Genomic DNA, 24771 nt, shown 5'->3' on the forward strand with positions numbered 1-24771 from the left:
GAAACCCCTCTCTCCCTATCTCTACCTCAAACCCCTGTGCCTTCCTCCAAGTTCACCCATCACTTCTCCATCCCGTTGAGTCACACTCTGTCTGGTTGCGCTGTTCCATCCCAGGCACCAGCTGCTGGACTCCGCCTCTTCTCTCGCAGGCCTGACCAGGATCATCTTGGTGTTGTCCCCAAGCCTGGGACATATTGGGCTTCATGAACCTATGAGTAGTGGTTGTAAGTGAGGATTCTGGATCCAGACTGCCTAGGTTCAAACCCTTGGTTCTGCCACCCACTAGCTCTTCCATCTCTGACTGCTTATAAATTACATGTGAAAATGAGGGTGGTGTAAATGAATAATGGGCCCAGCTGGAGTGGCTCAGTTGGTTGAGTGTCATCCTGTGCTTCGAAATGTTGCTGATTCGATCCCTGGTCAGGACACATACCTGGGTTGTGGGTTCAATCCCCGGTCACGTATGGAAGGCAACTCATCGATGTTTCTGTGTCACCTCTCTCTCCCTCCCTCCCGTCCTCTCTTTATGCATGTCCTCAGGTGAGGATTGAAAAAAGAATGGATAATGTATGCACCTCATCAGATATGGAATTTATAGCTTAAAATTATGCCTGGGCCATAGTAAGTGCTGTGTAAATGTTTGTGAAATAAATAAGCAGCCCTGTTGATACGAGCAGCAAGCGCCGCGTGCCCTGCAAAGGAGGTTCTCTGATCCCTGACCCATACCCGGCTCACCTGCCTGTGTTTTTCTTCCAGAGCTGGGCCTTCAGAAGAGAGGATGCTGCCTGGTGCTGGGCTACATGGCCAAGGACAAGTTTCGGAGAATGAATGAAGGTCAGTGAGACCCCACCTACCCTCTCAGGAGTAATGTGGAGGGAGGAAGCTGTGCCCTACAACTCTAGTGCCAAGGAAAGGAACCTGGCACATCTAGAAAGGACAGTGGGCAGAGCAGTTCGATGCCCATGAAGCTATTTACACAGTAACGTGGAGAGGGGTCGCTAATGCCAGAGCACAATATGCGGATTCCAAAGCCCTTCCCTGAAGCCATCTTTCCCCTCCCTCTGTGCCTCCCCCTTCCTCTCGCTTCCCTACTTTTTGTTTCCCGCTCCCCCGGCACTGTTAAACCTGCTTCCACTATCTTTTCTAATCCACACCGCTATGCCTCCCTCCTCAGTCGCTCTCATTTCTTAAATGTCTGTTGAGGGAACACCACCTTATAAGGCACTGGGGACAAAAGGGAAGGAAAATAAGACGGTCTTTATCCTCAAAGGACTTACCCCTGGAGACCTGCCCTCTTCTCCAGCTCCAGCTCCCCTCCGCCTCCCACTTGCTCAGCTGCCCTCCTCTTGCACTGAGTCTTCCCTCTGAGGCTTGCCTGGGTCACAGGAAGCTAGGGAAGGGCATTGACATTGACAGGGAGGCCGGGCTATGGAAGGAGTGCTGTCACTTACAGGCCTGGTATAATAAAGAGCCAAGCCCTGCATCCCCAGCCATCTGTCTCTGTGTAGCTAATAACCCTTTCCATCAGATGCCACAGACTGTTTGTCAAGATTCAAAAGTAGATAAACAATGGCTGGGGATGCCATTTATTCATTCAAGTCAGGCAAATGAAGCCCTGGCTTGCGACCAGCCCAGCTTGCTGCGATAGGGGCCCCTCCCCTCCTGAGGCCCTGGGCTCCATGCCAGGCATGGGGGAAGCAACTCACCTGTGCCTTCTCTATTCCCAGAGTTGGGCCATCGCACAGTTCCAGTGCTTGCTTCCTATGCTCACCTGGCTCTCCTCCAACCCACAGTCCATGACACCTGCACCCTCCCCAAACCCGATGCCTTGCCAGCTAGAGGTTTGTCACCAGCACCCATCACGGTGGCAGTGCCACGAGAGGCAGGCCAGCGCAAGGAATATCACCTCCCCCACTTTGCTGCCTGTCTGCCTAAGGAGGCAGCAGCCCCAAGAGGCCACTTCCCAGAGTTGGAGGCTGTGTTTTCTGCATCCTGCCAGTCAGCCTCCCTCCCTGACTCTTCTCTGTCTCGGCCCAGCCCCTCCACTCCCAGCAGGGCCTTCCTGAGAGCGCTGGGCAGTAACTTCTCATTTGTGGGCGCAGACAGGGTGCCTCTGTCCGTGGTGCTGGATAGATACATTCTCTTGTTGGCCATGCTCATTAGAGAAGCTGAAGCCACAGACTGGGGAAGCCAAAAACTCAGGAGCTGGGCTGGATTTGAAACCTCAAGCTCTGGGGGCCTAAGAAGAAAGATGCTGAGCCTAGATCCTGGGGCCTACAATCATGTCACATGACTATTGAACATGATTTGACTGCCCCCACCTTTCGCAAGCGGCTAATGGTGGGGAAGTCCTATTAGTCAGCTCGGGCTGCTGTAACAAAAAACCACAGAAAATTATTTTTTCACATTCTGGAGACAGAAAGTCCAAGATCAGGTTCTTGTGTGAGCTCTTTTCCTGGCCTACAGGTGGCCCCCTTTTTACTGTGCCCTCACCTGGCAGAGAGAGAGCAAGCCCTTGAAGGCTCTTCTTATGAAGACAACAATCCTCTTGGATCAAGGCCCTCCCCATATGACCTCATTTAACCTTGATTACTTCTGTAAAGGCCCTCCCTCCACATACAGTCACAGTGCAGGGTGTGGCTTCAACATATAAATTGGGAGAAAGGGGCACACAATTCAATCCATAGCAAGGGGTCTGGATGCATTTGCCAGAGCAGAAAGGTACAATGGTAATGCCCTGAACCCGGAATTTAGGAAATGGTAAGAAAGAGAAATTCAGCATTAGGTAGAGAGGCACGTCTTAGATGTTGCTTAAGTAAAGAAGGAAGGAAGGGAGTCAGGGAGGACTAGATGAGGACTCAGGAACAAGACCAGGACCCAGTGCCTTGGACAGTTGGCCTGACTTTGTGCGACAGCTAAGCTAAAACCGCATTTTAGAAGTTTTTTTTTTCTTTTTAAAATGAGAAGATGCCAAAACAATATCTATTCTCTCTGAGTCCCCTCTCTAAAGACATACAATCTACACAAATATGTTATTACTTTCAACTGATAGATGCCCAATGCCCTCCCCCTAGTGACGACCACTTGAGAATTAAGCAAGGTATTCAGAACGAGGGAGGCCGCAGAGGAATCCCTGAGGGCCCAGGGAAGCCAGCACCTCACCCCTGCCTCCCTCTCTGCATGTGGCTCTCACCCCTCCCAAATGCCCCAACGCACACATCCATGCACATGCTCACACACAACCATAGACACAGTAGCTGCTGCTATTTCTGGATTAAGAAGGGGACACGGGGGTGTTCAGCAAGCTAAGCCACCCCGTATGAGTGGTTACAAATGTAAAATAACAAGGAGGAGACAGATAGGAGGAGGTGAGACAGCGGGGCAGAAGAGGAGATGCATGAGGTGGGTCACCTTTGGCTCTGGATGGACAGAGAAGGGAAAGGGACCAGAGGGGTGGACGAGGCTCCTCTGCTCCCGCTGTGGGTAGTCTTACCACCTCAAGTGACACATTATACATGTGGGGTTTTTTTCTCTCTCTAAAACTCACGTGCCCAACTCCAACACGTCTGCAGATAAGAAAAGGCATCAGCAAGCATGGGGAGCTGTTTTATGGTTTATAATTATCTTGTACCAATACTCAAAATAATTATAACTTTCACATATTAATAATTGAAGTGGAATAGAAGCCATGACATTAGCTCAAGAAACAGAAATCTCTGTCCAGGCTGCAGCAGACACCTTGGGATTAAATTGAACAATTGGCAAAATGGTAAAAAATAATTATTTCTCTCCCAGATGCTGGAATTAGTGAGAGATTAGAACTATTAGCTGCTTCCTCCATTAAAGATAAGGTGGTGATCATTATATTTCTCATTTGGAATAAGTATAAAAGGCTTACTTGTACCGTATTAAAGTTTATTTGTTCTGTTTAACAGTATTTAGTAGGGCGTCTGTCACCCGGGGAGAAGCGGTCTTCTATTTCATGTTTCCTTGTTAATCTGGTATCTTTTTATTTTCTTCTCCCTCCACTCCCCCCTCCTGCTACATCCCCCCAAAATAACAGCCTGAGAAAAGTCATGAATGAACAGGAGCTTTATAGGTTTGGGATTTATCATAAGCTAGAGTAATCGCAATTGGTGCAATTAAACTATACGAAGCAATAAAGAGAAAATACTATTCAAAGATCATTTAAGGGGCCATGTGCTAGTCCATGAGAGTCGCTCTATCTGAGAGTGCTTAAGAGCCCCTTGGATAAACTTTGCAACATCTGGAGGAATGGAGGTGGTTAGAAATATGTGTGGGGTGGTGTACACACTCTTTCCTGTTTGGACTCAACACATCTGTGGTGTCAAATGGAGATACGACCAAAAATGAATGACAGGCAGACAAGAAAGGAAGAAATAAAGAAAGATCAGGCCTAAGAGTATCAGGTTTGTTTGACCTAACAGTCTTCATGTGATTAAGTACACAGTGCTTTAAATGGGGCTGCTGGAAGGAGATCATTTATTCATTCACCACAGTCATTGAATACCTACCGGAAAATAATACCATTTTTTATAGTAAGTTCCAGGCATTGTTCTAAGCACTGGTGCTTTTAAAGGTAAGTAGGACATAGACCATTTCTAAGGAACCAGAAAATTCTATCAGGCCCTAGGACTCTTGAGAAGGGAAGTGAAGATGGGGAGGTAGAAAGGAAGAGACAGGAGGCTGCGAGGCCCTGGGCCTTCCTGCCAACGCCACCGTTGGGAGGGTGCTTGCGCCCAGCTCTCCCTCCAGTGCCCGTCTAGGGCTCCGCACCCAGAGCGGCGGCGGAATCACAGATCCCGGGCACGCGACTGGCGACTGGCGCTGCTCCCAACCCAGTGAAGGGAAAGCAGAAGTGTCCCCAGCGCTGTCACTTTCATCTTACCCAGAAGACACGGACCAGCGATTAGCGAAGGCAGCTTCTGTTCAGAGACCCCGGCTGTCTGGGAGAAGGCCGGCTCCCCAGATGGCAGACCCCATACAGGCTCTCGCCTGCCCCACAGCTCCGGTGGTACCACCGTGTTAGTCCAGACTGAGGGGACACACCTCCCCTGGGTGTGTGAGGGGTGAGCCCTCAGCCGGGCGGGGGAGACCCAGCCCTGGAGGATGGGAATCGGGGTGGCAGAGCAGCCCTGACGTGCTTTCCCGCAGCGTGGAGTCCATCCTGTCTTTCTGCACCCTGATTCCCTAATCCGTAAAAATGAGTCTAAGACTTCCACTGTGTCTTGCCTGTCCCCTGAAGAGATGGTAAGGAAGGTGCCCCACTGTCTCATGTAGTGGAAGGAGCACCTCCGAGTGAGGAGCCGGCCGCGTGACCCCGGGCAAGTCCCCAGATGCTCGGATTTCAAACTTCTTGTGTATGAAACTGAGTGATGGTGACCATAATCATCTGCAAGCCTTTAAAATGTGATGGTTCAAAATCTATCTTGGCTCTCAACAGCCCGCTCACACCCTATTCTCACCGCCGATCCCGTAAATGTAAGTGCTTTGGTCACCCAAGGTACCAGCACTAGGACACTGACTGACTGGCTTTGCTCCGCAGCCTCAGAGGGCAGCGCTTATTTTTCCCGCCTGCCCTCTGAGCGTGAATTCAGGCCGGCTCAGCTACACCCCGGGTGGCAGTGAGCAGGGGCGCAGGCCTAGGCACGGGAGCAGGGTGGCCTGGACCTCGGCCCAGGGACCTGGCCCAGCAAGAACGGGTCTGAAGGCCGTGAGCTCCTCCCGTCTGACTGTGGAGCCACCACAGTCTGGCTCAAGCTAAGCACCCTGTCATTTTCTCGAGACCATTCCTTCACCGCCTGCTCGAGCCCCCAGGACATTGGCTAATATTGTCATTTTGTTAGTTGGGGCTCTCGGGTGCATTTTTTCTTATTTCATTTTTCTTACTGATGTGTTTTCTTCCACTGGGGCTGTAAAGCTGGTTATTTTGTATAACATCCCTGTTTATTATTTATGGCAAGACTCGAATTTCCAGGGCACTTCATGATTGGTATTTAAGTCAGTCTTGGAGCAGGGGGCCTGCCATTTCACTCGGCTGCCACAGTCTGATGGAAGATTCCAGAACTTTCCCCAGACCCATTCCTCCGGCCATCACTCCTACTAGGAGACCTGCTTATCTAAGATGATCTGGGGGGGCCCTAGGCCACAGACCAGTCCTGCTCCTTTTTAAGCATCCATTTCTCCCACACCCATATTCAGCCCTCACCAGGACCTAGAAATGTTACCTCCCAAATATCTCTTGAGTCCATCCACCTCTGTCCATCTCATAGCCACCACTCGTGTCCCATCACCTCCTTCCCTGCCTGGATTACAACTGCTTCCTTGTGTCTATCAAGCCTGATCCCTTCCCATCCAGTTCATTTTCCACACCTCAGCCATAGCAATATTTCAAAATGCAAATCTGATGTCCTGTTCCTGTTGAAAATATTGCAGAGGCTTTCTGTTGCTTTTAGGAAAAAAGCCAAACCCTCGGTGTGTTTTGCACGGTTCTGCATAATCTGGTTCCCACACACCTCTTTGGCCTCCTCTTGCCCCCTTGACACTCTGTGCTCCGGTGACATCAGCCATCTTTCAGCTCCTCAAACAGAGATGCTCTGTCTGCCACAGCAGCTGTGTCTGTCCTGGTCCCTCCTCACGTATGCTGGCCACACTGGCCACTCCCCATCCCGGTCCCTTCACATAGTAAAGCTCATCCTTCAGCTCTCAGCTTAGGTATCACTTCTCCAGTGCACCCTGCTCAGATGCACCGCCCCCCCCCCCTTCCCCGGCCAGTCTGTGCTCTCATGGAACCATATCCCTTCCCTTCAGAACTCTTAGCTCAGTCTGAACATGTATGTTCATATTGCCATGATTTTATACTTCCTGTCTCCCCTGCCAACTACCAGTGCACATAAATTCAGTGCCCATTACTTCACCAACCATATACCAAATGCCTGCTCTGTGCCCTGCACTGTGCTGCTGGGCCCTGGGCACATAAAGACAGCCTGCCCTCCCAGGATGTCACAGCAATCCCTATACAATGTCACACCGCTGCAGCTAGGAGTGTTCGGGAGCTAGAGGAGCAGAGACGTAAACCCAGTCAAGCTGCACACCAAGTGAGCAGAGTCCAGACAGCTCCCTGGACAATGTGATATCGGACCTAAGCCCTGGGAGCAAATCGTATTATAAGAGGCCATTGCAATCTATGCTTGAACCCCTCCAAAGTCGGGAAGCCTGCTGCCTACCAAGGCCACGGGCAGATCCTCAGCCAGGGTCTCAGTAAGGGTTTTCAAAAATAACACCCCTCCAACCCCAAGTGTCTACAGTTTTGTAATTCTATCTGCACGATGACAGAGGGACCTAGCTACTTAGGTGGCAGCCATTGGCAAAATCCTGGGGTCTCACCCTACAGCAGCTGTGCCTCTCCCTCCCTTCCACTTGGCTGGCCTCAAAGGCTTCATCACTGAATGCCAAGGCCTCCCTCCACCCTCTCCCGGGGTGAAAGTCGGCATAAATGAGGGTGTTTAATGGCCTGTGTGCCATCAAGTTTTCAGAGCCGTATGCTGGATTAGCAGGTTCAGGCTGAGATGAATCATCCTGGGCTTTTATGAAGGGGAGTCAATAAAACCCTGAACGAGCTGGCCCTGTCTCCACAGAGTGGCCATGTCACATCACTGGGCCCCGAGCTCTGGAAGCAGTCATCGGATGGACACGTCTCTCCCCTGCTCCGACTGCTTTCCTCCCTGTGCCTTCCCTTCTCAAATGTGTTAGTTTCCATGGAAACGGTGTTGTTACTGGTAGGGGAGGAGTTTAATGACATTCAGAAGCACCAAATCAAGTGCATTTATATAATGGTTTGAAATACACATAATGGCCTATGGAATATGGGACGCAGTGACAGTTTCAGTGACTGCATACAGAGTGCGGGATAAATAGAGCAATGGAAGACTCCCTCCTCCAGTCAAAGGCACCAGCAATAGCCGCTAGTCTTAGCCTTAAAGAGCAGCACTCTCAACCATTGCTCACGAAAGGCTCTCAAAATCCTGCACCGAGCTGCTCTCCTCTCACTAAGGAAGGATGCTGGCTGGGCCACCAGTTCTCTGCACATGCCAAGGTTTGTCACATGCGGCAGGTACCGAGGAGAGGGCAAGACCCCCCCGGTGAGGGAAGGAGCACAGCCTTTCTGTCCTGGGCTCCTCGGGCCCTGCCCCTTGGCCAGCTGCTGTAGGACAATCGATCTTTGAGATTGTTCCTAGGACTCATTTTTGTCTGATTGGGAGATTTATCAGGCATCAAGTGTGTGACACATGCACGATGCCCTTATCTTATCTCAGGTTCCCCCAGAGGACCTAAGTAAGGTCTTGAGTGTAATGATCCACGTGGGATGCACAGGGCACAGATGGAGGGTAGGGAATCGACATGAAAAGGGAAGGCATCCAATATCAATCCCACTACCAGGGTAGGCGACTGGAGCCTAGTCCCAAAGGGGAAACTGAGAAGTGCTCTGGAATTCAGGCTACCCAGGGAGTAGGGTATGTCTCACCAGGTCCTGTCACTAACTGGTTGAGGGCTGCATGGGTGGGGTGTCAGTTCCCTGGCACTTCTGGGCTGCTCTTTGTGGGAGCAGGGTGGCCTTCGCAGCTTAAGAGGAAACCTCAGGAGAAGGTTGCAGGTACTAGCGACTGGGAGTTGCCTGTGGGCACTGAATGGCTCTGCCTGAGGGATGCGGGTGGGGCACTGATGGGGTTGGCCACATCCCTGATAGGGTTGTGAGTCCAGTGGGGACACAGGTATATAGTGAAAGAGCAGAAGGCAGGGTGGTGGGAGAGCTGAGAGCTGGAGAAGTGACGTGCTCTTGGAGCGTAAAGGTGTGCAAACCACCCATTCGGAGTAATATCAGGGCACTGCCAGGGAGTGGGAGAAGTGGGGGGGCACTAACCAGAAAGTCGAGGGCCTAGGGAGGCACTTCCACCCACATTAGTTAATCCTTACTTCATCACAAGGTAGGCGGTATTATCTCCATTACAAGGATGAAGAAACTGGGGCTCAGAGAGATTTAGACATCTACTTGAAGGCACACAGCTAGTGACCTGTAAAGCTAAGAATGAAGCCCTGGTCCTCCCCCTTCTGCTCTGCCTCCGGGAGCTTTGTGAGTTTGGGAGATGAGGGCAGGGTGACTCCCCCATCACCATCAAGGGCAGACGTGACTGAGCGCCCACCCTGGGCCCACATAGATTTTCCCCAGTGCCCAAGGCCTGCTCTCTCCCCTGTCTCCCCACATGGCACTGCCCACACCCCCTTCAGCCAGTCAGGCTGCCCCTCTGGTCCTGCCCCAGTTGTAGGCTGGACCAACTACACGTAATATTGAGTGAATTATCTGGAATCCGCCGCGCTGGGGCTGCAGGAAGAAGAAGAGGCAGCCTGGGGAGGGGCACTTTAGCTCTGATGGGCCCACAAGCAGGCTTTCTACCCTGTCCCCAACCTCTATGCTCTCTTGCCCCAGCCCCATTTCAAACCCCACTGTCTCAGAAAATATGGCAGAGGAGGGACCACGCATGCACATCTCCCTGGAGCTGCATTTCTGCAGCATGTTAATAGGTTTTCCATGAAATACAGGCTCCATGGTTAAATAAGGTGGAGAGAAGCTGGGTTAACCCTAATTAAACAAGTCTCTCCTACAGAATTTCTCAGACTTACATGCCAAAGGGCATGGAGAACCCCCAGAAGGGGGGTATGGTTCGAGGAGTTTCCCAAACTTATTTGACCACAAAACATTTTTCCTGGAGCACAAATTAATACTGGCGTTCCTTGGAATCCTCCTTGGGAAATAATGGTTTAAAGCTCAGATCTGCCATCAACTCGTTATGTGATCTTGTCAAATAGGAATAAATAAAGCCTGCCTTATGAAGACCAGTTAAAATAACAGGGTTAAAACCTCCATAAACTGTAAAAGGTGTCATTATCTTTGCACATAAAAGATGGTGCTCTTCTTTATTTACATGAAACAAACACACTCAGTTCCCCAAAGAACATTTCATTAGGAGTCAAAATAATAATAATAACAAATGTTTTTTAAAATAATAAGTTCAGTTCCTGACTAAGTATGTGATCTTAGCCTTGATCTCTCTTGAACTCTGCTTTCTAGTCTGTAAAATGGGAGCAGCCCTCTTTCCTCTGGTCAAATGTTGCAAAGATAAAATATGCTTAGTGGTTGTGCAGGTGCTTGGAGAAAATATTAAACACCCTAAAGCACAAGGCACTGTTGTTAGTGCTCCAGGTTCATACCCCAATCCAGTCCCGTTGTGCTGAGATGCAAGCAGGAGGTGTGTTGAGGGAGGGGAGCAGCTAGTGGGGAAAGTAACAGCGACTACGAATTTTCATCTGTGTTTATGATGTTAGGAGCCTTCCACGAGCATGTCACTGAGGGGAGGGAATAAATATTTCATGAGTAAACGCTAAATGTAGTATTAAGATGAAGTGGACTGAAAGCCCCCCGTGTGCCTCTGCCTCCAGTTGCAGCTGCGAAGGGCAGCGCAGGCTCTGTGACTGGGCTCCAAGGAGCAGGGCAGCTGGGCAGGAGGGAAGGCTTCAGCCTCCGGGCAGAGGGGGGGCTGTCTAGCATGACTGGTGGAGGGAATCCTGGCCTGGGAGGCAGGAGAGCCAGTGCCCACTGCCCCCACCAGCTGGTAGCCTTGGGCAGTTCCTATAACCACCCTGGGGTGACTGTAAATGAGGGTGACAAGGTCAGCCCTGCACAGTTGTGAGGTCTCAATCCAAGTCGAGCTGTTTGGAAGGAGGCTTTGTAATGCACGCAGGTGGGAAGTATTATTCACTTATTCACTCAACAGACGTCTATTGAACACCTACAACATGCCAGTCACTGCCACAGCCATCTGCTTGTCATTTACTGTGTGCCAAACACCGTGTGCACCCCTTGGTACACATCACCTCGTTTAACCAGCATCACAGTCCTGAAAGTAGCTGTTATCACTCCCAGTTTCCACATAAGGAGGTGAAATTGGGGAAAGATGAATCACTTGCCCAAAGCCATCTAGCTAGGAAATGGCAGAGTCCAAGGCTGTAAGAAGCCAAAATCATTTATTCTACACTAAATGTCCCATCTCATGCACGGTTCCTCTGCAGAGCCATCAGGGCACCCTGCCTCCTACCTCTTCCAGCTCTTCCCTGTCCTGTTCGTGTCTCGTGCTCCCTACTACCAGCCCCCCTTCCTCACCCAAAGGAGAAAGCCCCCCCTCTTTTGGACTCCAAGATACCCTCCCTTTGTTTTCTACCCCCACTGTCTTCTCCCAACCCTCACGGATGGTCTGTTCTCCATGACACAGTCACCATGAGGTTCTGATTTCCATCCCCAGCCGTCAGGACCTTGGCCTTCCAAAACCCTGGCAACCTGTATCTCTTATCTGGTTCCATCTGTCGGGTGTGTGAAGACTGAACACCTCCCACCCCTAAGATGCCCTTGGAAGGTAGAGAAAGGACAGAGGGGTGGTGCTGGGGCTAATCTCAGCCAAGCCTCCCCGCCTCCTGATAGGTGCCTCCAGAGGTGCCTGCTGGCAGCCTCTGTCCACCACAGGGCACAACACCCAGCCCTCTCTGCAGACCTCTTCCCCATGGGCCGTTTCCTGTTATCTTGGCTCATTCCTTCTCCAGAGATGAAGAGATTGTTTTAAACCTGCCGCCCCACCAGCTATGCTCCTGGCTTCCAATGCCATTAAGTTTCATTATAACAAATAAACACCACAATGACATTTATAAGTTACCACAGAGCGCAGAAGCACAAATATGAGGCAGATAAACTGCATTTGATCCAAATAATTACTGCAGGCAATACTGGGCTTCGTCTGGGCTGGCAGCCGGGCGCCGGGTAATTTATTAGATTGCGTGTGGCAGTGCTGCGCGTTGCGTTTTTCATTATTGTGTCTCTTCCCCTCTCCCTGGTCTAAGTAGGTTAGAGGAGTTGAGACAGTGCTCAGCCAAACAAAGACAGGCTTTGCTCAAGCTGATTAAGGCTGGGAGTGTCAGCCAAGTGCCCGGGAATGGCTGCTTCGCGGCCGTGGGGGCCCTTGCGAGGAAAGAGAGGGTTTAGGATGATCTTGATGCTGCAGCCAAAGACAGTCCCCTGGACTCCCCACCCACTGGCCCAGAAACAAAGGAGCCCCGGGGAGGGAGTAAATGGAAGGGTTGGCTGGAGCCCCCAGAACTCCAAGCCATGCTTCCTGCTGCCGGTTCCTGCTGGGTGTCTTTGTGTTCAGCCAGAGACCCTGAGTACCAGAAGGCCCTCATCGCCCCAGGCAGCCTCAGGCCAGCCCCAAACCCCAGTCCCAGACCTCTCCTGCAATAAATAAAGGGAAGGAAGCAGTCCGCCAGCCAACTCTGCAAAACAAAGTGATGAGAGCTGGCTACCGGCAGCCGCCTCCCTGCCAAAACTCAAACTCATAAAGTTTGATTCAAGGGGTTACAATGCCTCCTATTGAGTCCCTCCTGCCCCATTCTCGCAGCCTTAGTAAATTACCCAATAAGCAGCAAGGACCTGTAGTTATTGTGCAGTTAAATGGTATTTGCCCAGTAAATCCTGAGCAGAGTACTCGCCGTGATATACAGTAACTAATTACGGGCATGAATTCTCTCCCCGAGACATGGAGTGTTACCAAATATTGTTGCCTTTAAGAGAGGCGGTGAGTGGCGCTCTGCGCCCCCCGGGTGAAGCCACGAGTAACTCTCCTGTCAGAGGAGCCGTGGCACAGCCGGAGGCACCCCGCGCTGGAAAACAGATATGTCCTGGGGGCAGGCAGGAGTGGGCCTCATCTCCCAAGAAGACCCCCATTTGCTGCCCCCTGATCCTGTGCCCAGCAGAGGGCCTAGCCGGGCACAGCGTGTCCTCCTAAGTCGTCCCACCTCAGAGAAGAGGCCTGGCACCATGGTGACTGCTGCAAAGGCCCATGGCAATCACTCACCCAGCCCAGAACCAAGCTGAGAACACTGCAAAGGGCCCCTGAAGGGAGATGCGACAGGTAGGATTCAAAAACGGCCATAACCCTGCCTGTGTCTGGGCAGCTTTTGCCCTGAATTGTTGTTCCCGGAGCTGATCTTGGCCCCGGGTGCCTGGGACAACCAGAGTTTTCCCCGGTTGATTGTGGTCTGCAGGTGAGCAGGGCCTCTGCCCAGGGGCACGAAGGATTTCCTGTCAGCGCTCTGTCTGTTACTGGGACACAGCTTGGGACAATCATAGGACACATCATCAGCATGTTTTCTGAAGAGGGAGCCACAGAGCTCACCCACCCTCCGTCTTACCAGCACTGTCGAGTAAGGCAAGGCCCGGACCTGGAGCCGGATGCCTCAACCGCCAGCCTCCAGCATGCACTGGGACTTGGATGGGTTCCATAGCCTACCTGAGCTTCCTAATCCATAAAGTGAGAGGGACTCTCTGTCTCTCAGGGTTGTTGATGTGAAAACAGAGCCTGGGGTCGGGGCTACTTCTCCTTCCATGGAGCTCTGTGCCTGCCAGCTCATCTCCTGTGATGCCTGGGCTCGGTGACCCAGCCCCAGCCTCCAGGAAGGCAAGGAAACCCCTTAGCCCATCCTGGCACCCCCAGCAGTAGGCATGCTCCCTCTCCTTCTTCTCCAGGCACCTCCAGCATAAAATCTCTTCTTTACCAATTTTTCCACTTCAAACAATCAAAAAAGACTGGGGTAACTGTACAAGTTAGTTTTGTTTTCTTTGCTGCTCCATTCTGGGAGTTGATGCATATACTCTGAGCCTTTGCCAGGGCCACCGTTAGGTGGTGACAGAGAGACCAGGTGAGGCAGAAGAGGTCTGGGAAGGACACACTTACAGTGGGACCTGGACTCGGGCCTCTCCATCAGGGCTGATGACAGAACCTTCTCCACTGGGTGTCGTGAGGGTAGGGTAAGATAACACATGTAAACTGCTCAGTGAAGTATAAAGCGTATGCAAGAGCTAGTTGTGGTTAATATCCCCAAGCAGCCAGGAGACAAGGCCGAGCCAGAATCCCAGGGCAGTGAGAAGAATCACTTTTTTAATTAGAGTACATATATAGTCCGCTCTCAATTATCTGTTGGCAAATTGTCCCCATTCCTGGAAAATGCTATCGCCAAGATTGCTTAATGAAGTCCTCGGTTAACATTTCACAGTTTCTTATTTTGCTCTTATTTGCATGAGGCCCAAAGGGAATGAAAGTCCTTTCAAGGCAAAATTAGCTAATACCCCCATCCCCTCCTAGGGAAGGTGTGAGCCATAGACAGCGAGCCAGGGAGGGGGGAGGGTGGCCCGACGCCAGCTGTGGGCCAGTACCAGCGGGGATGTGCCCCACTGGCTGAGCAGGAGGCAGGAGGGGGCTCCATCACTAACACTCTTTCTTTAAGTATTGAAAAATCCCAGAACATCAACACATCCATACTCAGGCATGAATATCCAAATGTGTTCCAAAGTTGAAAATAAATGTTACTTAAAATTATTCATTATTTTAGGACGTCCATCATCTTGGATTATTCACACCCTTGTTCCTCTCCATTAACAGAGATAATTGGGTTGATGGTATTTGGGCTCCAAGAGGAGACAAATTCAGGACATGGCACCAAGATGATCTATTTCTAATTAGAAACGACTCCAGCAGCCAGGAGGAGATTCCTCTATAAATGCCAGGTCTAGATGGTAGTCGCCAATGCAGGGCTAGCGAGGGACACAAAAGTGCCTCATGTTTCAAGGGCAGCCTCCTTAACCACACAGTGTCCCCTGGGTCCCAAGCCTGCCTTTGTACCTGTCAGTGGGACACAGCTGCATTCTCCTTCACGGACACCTGGAGACCATTGAATTGCACGAGACCTTCTGATTCCTTGAGCAGACCAGTGCCTATGGGAGATGTGATTTTACTTCCCTGTACCTCGGATTTATTCTTTCAGCCTTAGAGTTTGGATAAATCCGAACACAGATCCCTAGGGCTGGAAGGGGGAGACCTACCGGGTTTGACTACGGGTCTAAATCCCACCCTTTGCAGATGCGGACTCTGAATCTTAGAGCCAGGCCCACGGGCAGAAGCAGCACCAGGGCGCTCACTGTGAGGACACAGCTCAACATCATGGGGTCAGAGCCCATGCCCTGCCTCCAGCCCATCCCAGTGGCCCCCAAGCTGACGCACTCTGAGAGGGCTCTGTCTGCCCACAGCGGATGCCTGCGGCCACCTCTCGGGATGACAATGACATCGCTCTGTTCCGTGGTTCTATCACTGCTCCTCAGCACCACTTTCCCTCATTGCTCCTACCCTCCCCCAGCAATGGGTGGGTGAGCACATATGCACAAGAGCCTGACACTCAAGGAAGAAAGGGCATAGCCTGGGCCCGTGGCCAGCCAGCAGCAGGCCCGAGACACTCGCTGTCTGGCATCCTGGCCTCCCCACCAGCAGCACAGCAGCCCACGCTGTTCTGCCCTTCCCGTGGGTCGGGCTCCAGGGTGACCGCAGAGGCGGGGACGGATGGGCTCCTTCCCTCGCCGCCGCGCCAGTGTCTCCTGCAGCACTTATCAGTGTCTCTTTGGCATCCAGGACTTGGCGGGATGGATGGAAGGTTACCTCTCTGTCACTAATGAGCACAGCGCAGGCTCTGGCTGGGCCACAGGCCGAAAATCAGTAGGCAAAGGATTTATGGTGACTTTGGAGTCACCCTGCCTCGGCCACCCCCATTGCTCTTCATTAACGACCCCCGTTGTCCAGGACAACCTTGGCAGATTGTGTCTCCTGGGAGAGATGTGTGAGGCCGAGGGAATCACAGGCAAGGAACTCAGATGGGAGAATTGCTCCCCAAGCAGCCCTTCACACAAGAAGAGTAGTGGGGCTCTCCTGTGTAAGCCCAAACAAAAATCCAGTGCAATTTCTAGAATGTTCATGATGCCGGCAAGCGTCTCCCCACCTGTGTGTCAGAACCAAGTTGCCGATGGCTACCAATGGTCACATTGGGGTTGAAGCGTTTCCAAGTCTATCTCTCCGCAGATGTCTCAGAGAAACAGACAACGGAGAGAAGGCCCATCTTCCACCCTGCCTGTCCCTCTGGCTTTCTTTCATCCCCCCCCCACGGTGGCCAGTACAGGGCCCCACTCTGAACCCTAACTGGTGGTGTAGACCAGGGGTGTTGGGAGGAGGCCATGTAAATTTAGGGGAGAGCCGAGAAATGCTTTTCACACCAAAGATTCTCTGCCTCTCTTTAGATGCTCTGAGGAGCTGCCTGCTTTGTGGGATGAGTACTTGTTTGAGAATCAAAATTGGATTTCAGGCCCTTAATTCAATAGCTAGCATGGGATAATGGCAAGAAAACAGGGTTTGCAACTGAAGACACTTGGATTTGAATTACACTTGGGTCCACTGTTTGACCTTGAGTTACACCTGGGCCCACTTCATGACCTTGAGTTACACCTGGGCCCACTATGTGACCTTGGGTTACACCTGGGTCCACTGCATAATCTTGAGTTACACGTAGGTCCACTGTATGAGCCTGAATTACACCTGGACCCAGTGTGATCTTAAATTACACTTGGGTTTACTATGTGATTTTAAATTACACTTGGGTCCACTATATGACCTTGAATTACACCAGGGCCTACTACATGACCTTGAATTACAACTGGATCCAGTATGACCTTGAATTACACCTGGACCCACAGTGTGACCCTGAATTACACCTGGGTCCACCTTGGTCATGTCACTTCATTTCTAGGAGCCTCAGTTCATCTGTAAGCTGTGGGTAATAATGTTAACTGGCACCGTGGTCAAATTCAAAGGCCTGGCATAAAGCAGGCTTTCATGAATAACTCGGTTATTGTCCTGTAGAGCCCACCTCCTCCAGGCTCTGGCCCCTCCCCCTTTATCTCTCGCTTCATGCCTCCTGTGTCCTGAGCTGGAAGGAGAGGCCTTGAGGTCTGTCCTCCTGGGTGAAAGGAAGTGGGCCCACCCCTCCCCTCCTCTCCATCCACAGCACCTCAACCTTTATCCACTCTAGAAAGAGACACTGGGCTTATGATTCTGTTGGGAAAAGCATCCCATTGATTTAAAAGAAAGTAAAAAAGTATTTTTAGTGTCTTGTATTTAATGTGTAAAAATTAAAATTAGGCTGAAAAAGAAAATGTCAGTTAAAGTACTAACCATTCCCTCCCCCAAAGTAGTGTGCAAATTCTCTCTTTGGGTGGTTTTCTGAGACTATCCTGTGTGTCTATCTCCCCCCCCCCCGCCCCCCCCAAAAAACAGCCTTTCCATAGAAAAGCTGGGGGGATCCAAACAGACAGAGTGAGAACCAGGCTTTGCTCTGAAGCCCTCGAGGCTGGGGGATCTGGGGCCTGTCCTCCAGCTGGGCCCCTCCTGCTCTCCCCTCCCCTTCAGGCTCCTGTCTTTAGGCCCCAGGTCTTATGTGAGGGGCTCTTCTGCCTGCTCCAACTCCTGGCTCTGAGACGCCCTCCAGAGTGAAATAGTGACTACTCGGTGCCCACCTCCAGGGCCTGCTTCCACACGTCACTCCTCCCAGCCTGCCTGCCGCCAGAGCTGGTTTCCATGGCGACAGCCTCTTCTCCCTCGGGGCACCGCCATGGCCACACTGAGGTATCTCCAGTTCAGGACTCACCCTGCACCCCCACCCCAGCCCCTCCAACTCGCCTCAGGATGCTTCCTGCTCCCAGCTTTCTAGTTACGTCACCAGCACCAAGAGGAAGCTGGACTGGGAGTGGGGGACCGACGGAACAGCTACCACTTCAGGGGTCCCCATCCATGGACATTTCTGAGGTCTGGGGCACTGTTTTGTTCAGGGCCATCCCAGCATCACTCCCTCGGCTTCCTGCTGACCGCCTGATGATTGTCTCTGATAACACTCTCTGGGGCAGCGCTTGCGGCTGTCCCCCCTTGTCCTCAGGCTCTTTCTCCCATCTCTGTTCTCCTCGCTGTCTCTTCCCTCCTTTCCCCTCTTGTTTTGGTGCCAGAAACAGTCTAATTACAACAGAGAACCTGAAGAGACGGGGAGAAAAAAATTACCCACCACACGTAGCTGATTAAAATGTCCTATGAAATCTAATTTGTAAAGCTGGAATCAGAATAAAAAGTGTTCCTCCCACAATTCAGTGCCAATTTGATTGTTAATGAGACTCCTCAGAGACCCAGCCAAGATCTCATCAGGGTGTAGACTCAGCTACCTGCCGCCTGGCACAGACTGTCGCGTGTGGACTCTGTCTCTCCTCCTGGGGGCTCTGCTCCGCAGCCTGCCACCGCCCTGCTCCCCTCGGAGCCACACACCCATCACTCCCTGCTGAGAGCTCGGCCCTGCCTGTGGTCTGAGCCTGGGCCTTTGTGTCCCGGACCTCTGGGGCCATCCTGACTCTTCCAGGGGGGAGGAGAGCCCGTGGCAGCAGCCTGCCGCCTGGTCCAGTTTCCCTGGGTTGTCTGTAGCTGCAGAGGGGGGTGTGGAAAAGCGGGGCTTGGAAGTCAGTGGGCCCCAGGTCAAAGCCCTGCTCCACCACTCATTAGCTGTGTGACCTTGGGCATGGCCTGTTGGGGGAGGATGTCTGGACCACAGCGTGAGTGTAGGTAGGTTAGGGATTGATGAGGCTGCAGCGGGGATCCAGCTCCTGAAAGCAGAAAAGCTGGGGGCAGTGAGGAAGCCACTGCTGGGCCCCAGGGCAGGAGGGGCAGTGCTCTGGTGTAGGGCCCGGGACAGGGACAGGGAACCTTGTGCCCTGGGCCAGCCTGGGCTCTGCATCCATAACTTGATGAGAAGCCCACCAGGTTGCTCCTTGAAGTAACTGACCGACCGCTGTCTTGTCTCCTTCCTAGGCCAAGTGTACTCCTTCAGCCAGCAACCCCAGGACCAGGCCGTGGTATCGGGGCAGCCGGTGACGCTGCTTTGTGCCATCCCAGAGTATGATGGCTTCGTTCTGTGGATCAAAGACGGCTTGGCTCTGGGCGTGGGCAGGGACCTCTCAAGTGAGTAACCCCAGACCTCCCTGGGAGGGCCTGGAACCCGTCCCAGCCTTACCCACCCCCCCACCTCCCAGGGAATCCCAGCTCCAGCTGCCAGCGCAGGTCCACAGCAGAGTCAGGCTAGGCCAGGCCCGGGCCCAGGATCCCAAGGGCTCCTAGGACCTCTGACAACTGGTAGTGAACTAGCATCAACCCTTCCATCTGGTGATGGGTCCAAACCCAGCACGACATTGCCTTGGAGGGTCGATGCTAAATCAAACATCACTCATGTCAAAGTCCGATTTCCAGAGGTAAAGCGTTCTTGTGTCTCGGTCCAAAATCATTCCCCACTTATGTCACAGCCTGCTTCTTCCCAGCTCCCATCCTTCAAAGGGAGCCAAATGGATTGAAAGATCACAAAGAGGCCTGGTGACTTTAGGGGTCACCATGTGATGGGAAGAAAAGAAAAAAAAGTGTATGAAATAAAGTCCAACCCTGGTTCAGCCCACCCACCCTCATATTCATCAAAGATGCACTGATGGGCCCCTGAGGCCGTCCATGGCTGGCATCCAAGCCCCCTGGTCGGTGCCATGCCCTGTCATCTGTTAGCTGTTGTGAATGTCAACCCTTAAGCCCATAGAGATGTTCTTCCAACCCATCCTCTCCTCTGGGAGGAAGAAGAGTGGGACCACCCTCCTAGTCACCCCCATCCACTGTTATTCTCCCCCCCCTGGGGGGGGGCATGTGACTATTGCTGGGCTTAGCAGAAACTGTAAAATCCAGGACAGGGATCTGGGTGTCCCTGCAACTGGGGAGTGGCTGAGGGTGGAGGAGAGACAACTGTGCGTTCAGCTGAGAAGTGGCCTTGCCTCTCTTGCGGTGGACAGCTCCAGGAAAGGAAAAATCGAAGAGCACTCTGCAGCATGATGGTTGGGGAATTAATTTTTTAAATGTGAGTTGTCTTGCCCAGTATGGATACTGAAGCATTGCTGCCTTGGCCCACCCTGTCTAACCTCCACCAGGACTCTACGAGGTCCTAGGGTCGTTCCCACTTCACTGATAACAGAAGCACAAAGAGGCAAAAGCAACTAGCCCAAGACAACACATAGAGGAAGTGTTAGAGCTGACCTTTGAACCCAGGCAACCTGACCGTAGGCCCCAGACTCCCAGTAATTTTGCCTCCCCTGAGAATAGCGAGAGAGAGTAATGATGCTGCGGAGGAGCTGGAGCTCCCTCAGAATCTGTGCTTCCGGACTGATGTTTTCGGAAGATGCTGCCAGTCCTTGGGATAGCAGCGCAGCTCTGCACCTAATTAGGCAAATACAAACAAACCCATCACGGATGTTTTCAGCAGCTCCTGAGAGCCCAAATCGCTGCTGAACGCTTGCTTGCAAGACAACAAAAACACAAGCTCCAGCCAAGGTGCCTGCGGGAGAGCAGGGGGCTAATCACAGGACAGCGGGATCCAGGGGCTGGGCAGAGGGGCTGGCGTGGTCAGCCAGATGCAAGGAAGGCAGCGGCTGCAGGGAGAGGCTGGGCTAAAAGCCATTTCCAGCCCTGACCCCAGGGGGAGCCAGCTTAACTCACCTGGGCTTCCCCCAGCCCAGCAGAGGGCAGCGAGGGCAGGCAGGCCAGAGCTGATTGCCCTGTGAGCCTCTCTGGCCAGGCCTGACAGCTGTGGGGAGCAGGGACATTTGATTGCATGGTGGGGACAGTGCTAGCCATGAAGACATGAGCCTCAAGGGCTCGGCCCACAAGGATCTCCCACAAAGCATACTGGGAAGTCCGGCAAAGGATTACAGCCACCTTCAGGGACCAGGAGTGGGTGGCCCTGTACAGCCCCACCACCCCCCAGGGAGCCCTGCCCCGCCTCTGAAACACCTTTAGCTTATGGAGATGGAAGGGGCCTTAGAGCTCCAGTGTTTTCATCAGGGTAGAATTCTCCTCTGCAGTGTGCCTGACAGATGACCATACAACCTCTGCTTGAATACAGCCAGTGACGGAGATCTCACTACCATCTCTGACAGCCCAGATCCCTGTTGGACAGTGAATTGTTCACAAAATTCTAACAGAATTCCCCCAAGTTCATTCTGCCCATTAGCGCTAATGCGATCCTTGGGAGGCACAAAAACACACCTAACCCACTCTAAGAGACTGAAATATTTGAAGAGAGAGAGCTGTTTATTGCATGTCCCACTGTCTGTCTCTGTGTATGTCTCTCACTTGCTTAAGCCCGAGTCTTCTCTTTTAAAAGCCAAATGTGCTCAATCCCCACTCCTATGTCACCTTTCTGAGAAGTCACTCTGCCCTGGTGAAGGTCCTTCCAAAAGAGGAGCAGTTTGGAGCTGCCCAAAGGTAGCAGGCCTTTGGGGAGAGAAGGGAACTAGGATGGGGGGTGCCCGGTGAGAGACTGGTGGGACAGAGGGCAGAGTGCAGGTCAGGGGATGGGTGGAAACAGGTCCTGCTCAGAGAAACTAAGGGGTTTGGGAGCCCAAGACCCAGGAAGGAGAGGATCCGCCCACCCTGGCCACTAGGACTTACGTTGGCATTTAGTCCATCCGCACAGCTACAGGAAAGCCAATTAATGATCTATCAGGCTCAAGCTTTACTTATCCATCCTTCATCTCCAGTGGTACAAGGGGCCCCAAACTCCTCAGTGTCCTGAGCGCCTCACAAGTTCCTAATCAGACCCTGCGGTTTGGGGTTGGGTAGCAGGAGTGACGAGAGAAGAGCCGCTATGGTCCAAAGTGACCAGAGGCTCCTGGGCACTGGTAGGATGGGCTAGGTGCCCATGAAACAAAACTTTTCTCCAAAGTCACTCTTAACCCTTCCCCAAATCGTTTTCCCTTCCCTCTGTTTTATCCCTTCTCTCGCTCTCTTACTCTGCCTGTCTGTGTGGGGGTCTAGGCCTGGGCCTCTCTGTCACTCTGTCCTATCAACACACATGTCCACTTGTCACCCAGGCTGCTGAGCGCAGCACTCTCCCGAGTAATGAGCCCACTGTGTCTGTCCACACTTAGCGTCTCCCTCCTGTCCTCTCCTCCCCTCTCTGCAATAGCTTCCCCAACATTCCTAAACTTAAAATCAACAGCACCCTGCCCCAGCGCCCTGGGGGAACTCTCACCTCTGTGCTCCTTACGCTGACATCAGGGCCCTGGGCCTCTAAGACTGAGCAGCCCCCGCTCAGATGTGCGCCGCTGTCCCATTTATCATGAATGTCACCTCCCCCCTGGACCAGCCCCCCTGATGTACCTGCTGTCCCCACAGGTTACCCACAGTACCTGGTGGTAGGGAACCACCTGTCGGGAGAGCATCACCTGAAGATCCTGCGGGCAGAGCTGCAGGACGATGCCGTATATGAGTGCCAGGCCATCCAGGCCGCCATCCGGTCCCGCCCCGCACGCCTCACCGTCCTGGGTAAGAACTGTCCACACGCAGGGCAAGGACCCTACGGGAAACACCTCGGGCTCGGTTCCAGAAGGGTTCTGTCAGGGGCCTCCCCCTGGGCAAAGCCCCCAGCATTGTCCCCCAGGGACAATGTCCTGTCATGGTCCCGCTGTGTCAGTAACTCCCTCCCCACCCACCGAAAGGGGGAAAGTGAAATTCCCGCCCTGGAGATGAGAAGGCCAAAGCCAATACCTGTGGCCTTGTCCAACCCCAGTGTGTTCAAGTCCAGCTTAGGGAGCAAATAAGCTGGATTGTCACTTACTCGATCAGAGAACGTGTTCTTCACCTGTGCCAGGTGATGGAGAGACAGAGAAGACTGTGACACAGGTTTGAGTTGCTTCTTTCTGGACTGACCTCCCTCGGGGTGCTAACAGCCCCAGGTAGCCACTTCCCTGTCAGAATCCACCCAGAACTTGATTGTCCGTGTGTTTCCAGCATCCATAGGACCACGACCGCCCCTGTTCCTTCCCCACTTCCCTGCTCCGGAGAACCCTGGGCTGCCCACACCCTGCCTGGGGAAACTCATTTCAGGCTCTTAGTCCAAATCATACTTTTGCTCTTGGGGTCTCTTCATCCCAGCTTCCCAGGAGCCCAGTGTCCCTGGGACATCCTGCCTGAACAGGTGTGTCCCCCCCCCCCCCACACACACACACTCGGCAGACCTGCCTGAGACAGGGAATGGGCTCACTACCTTTTAAATTGCCTCTCCCTGTCAACTCCTTCCTTCAGCAGGATGTTACTGAGGATGCAGGCTGCCTGGGGGTGGGGCTCAGCAGTCAGAAGAGGGGAGTCTGGGCTCTGCCCTGCCCACCTCTCAGCAGCTGCAGAGAGGCTCTGACAGCGGGGTCAGCGCCAGGGTGCTGCCCATCACCTGGTAGATAAGGCGCACGGGAGCCCGAGATGAAATATTTACGAGTGTGTCAGGTTATCTTCAGATCTACACGGCCTGCACGCAGGCGGATTAGCCCAGGCAGGCAGCAGACGGGCCCCGAGGACCACTTAGCAAGCTCAGGGCCCGGCTGCTTGAGAGCAGGAGGAGCTGGGGCCAAGCTCAGAACCTCCGGCCACCTGAGTCCCCTCTGGCCTGCGATGAAAGGAATGAGGGAAGCAAGCCGGTCGGACGGTAAAATAAGCTGGGAGCGTGGGTAGGAAGTGGGCCTTTAGGAAAGTCCTTGGGGACACTGAAGGGCGAGGCGGCCATCTCCATCTCTCCTGAGCTGGGGACTAATGTGGGAATAGGTATGGGGGCTGAGGGAAGAGAAAATGAAGATTTAGTGCCTAATACAGTTTCTGGTTTGGAGGGGATTACAAAATGTCAGAACAGATTTGCTAAGAGAACTTGTAGGATCTTCATCGTCAGGGGTTAGTCAGCCCTATCCTCAGAAGCATCTGCCTTCTGCTTCCCTGATCCCCGCCAGGGGGGACCGGGGGATGCTAAGATGAGAAGAACCTGGGCACTGCCCACGCACGCTTCGTGCAGGACCCAAAATAGATGGAGATGATCTCATCCTTAATCGTTGCCCCGGTGTCAGAGCTTCCCCCAGTCTTACCCAGCGATTTACAGATTCCTTTCCTTCTACTATCACAGTTAGATAGCAAAGTCCCAATTATTCCAGTTGTTTCACAGGTCAGGAACTCAAGACTCAGAGAGGCAAAGGCACTGACAGGAGGTCACACAGCTTAATTATACTCAGACTAGACCCAGATTTTCCAACTCCAAGCCTAAGCTCTCTGCCTGATCTCCATGCCCCTAAAGGCCAGTAAAATCTCCTTTGTCTGGCTGCTTAAGAGCTAGGCTTCTGAGAGCAGGGTGTCGGGGTCTGATCTAAACAGACTTGACTTTGTCTTAGGTCACATCTGAATGGCCTTCGCTCCCCCTTCTCTCTCTCCAGTGGCACAGCCTGACACTGCCTTTGAGCACAGAGCTGGATTGCATGGGGAAGATGTTTTGTTCAAGTATAGGGGTCGGTTGAAGAGGCAGAAGGAGTCTCCAGGGGGCCCAGCAGGATGGCCTGGGTAAAACTCCTGAGAGCCGGAAAGGGAGCTCGAGCAGCGACCTTTCATGCAGGCTCCCTAGAAATAATTCCTCCTAAACAAACTAACCCCGGGCATGAAACAACTTCCCCAGGCTCTGCCTACAGTCCTCCCTGACTCCTCAGGGCCACGCCAGGCCTCCACTCCTGAGCTGGTCCTGCAGGTTCCCACCCCTCATTTGGTCCTGCAGATCCCCACCTTTTGGCTCACCTGTGGGGCTCTGCCTGAGGTGCCCAGCCTGGCTGTTTCTCTGCCGTGTACAGCCCCACCTACTGCCCTGGAGGGAGGCCCTGCATGCAGAAGCTCACCCAGCCTTCTGGAAAGG

At 52.8% G+C, this 24771-nt stretch overlaps 1 protein-coding gene across 2 annotated transcripts in view; it reads left to right on the forward strand.

Annotated features, from left to right (window-relative positions):
* The window catches only part of KIRREL3 (kirre like nephrin family adhesion molecule 3), a 452517-nt gene that overhangs the window by 362543 nt on the left and 65203 nt on the right, over positions 1-24771 (forward strand). For both annotated transcript variants that reach the window (XM_081122433.1, XM_081122432.1), the window contains exons 2-4: positions 757-834; positions 18840-18989; positions 22233-22382. In XM_081122433.1, the coding sequence (XP_080978559.1) occupies positions 757-834; positions 18840-18989; positions 22233-22382 (378 nt within the window). The remainder of the gene's footprint in view (positions 1-756; positions 835-18839; positions 18990-22232; positions 22383-24771) is intronic.

Source organism: Miniopterus schreibersii, assembly GCF_964146895.1.
Source record: "Miniopterus schreibersii genome assembly, chromosome: 20".
NCBI lineage: Eukaryota > Metazoa > Chordata > Mammalia > Chiroptera > Miniopteridae > Miniopterus > Miniopterus schreibersii.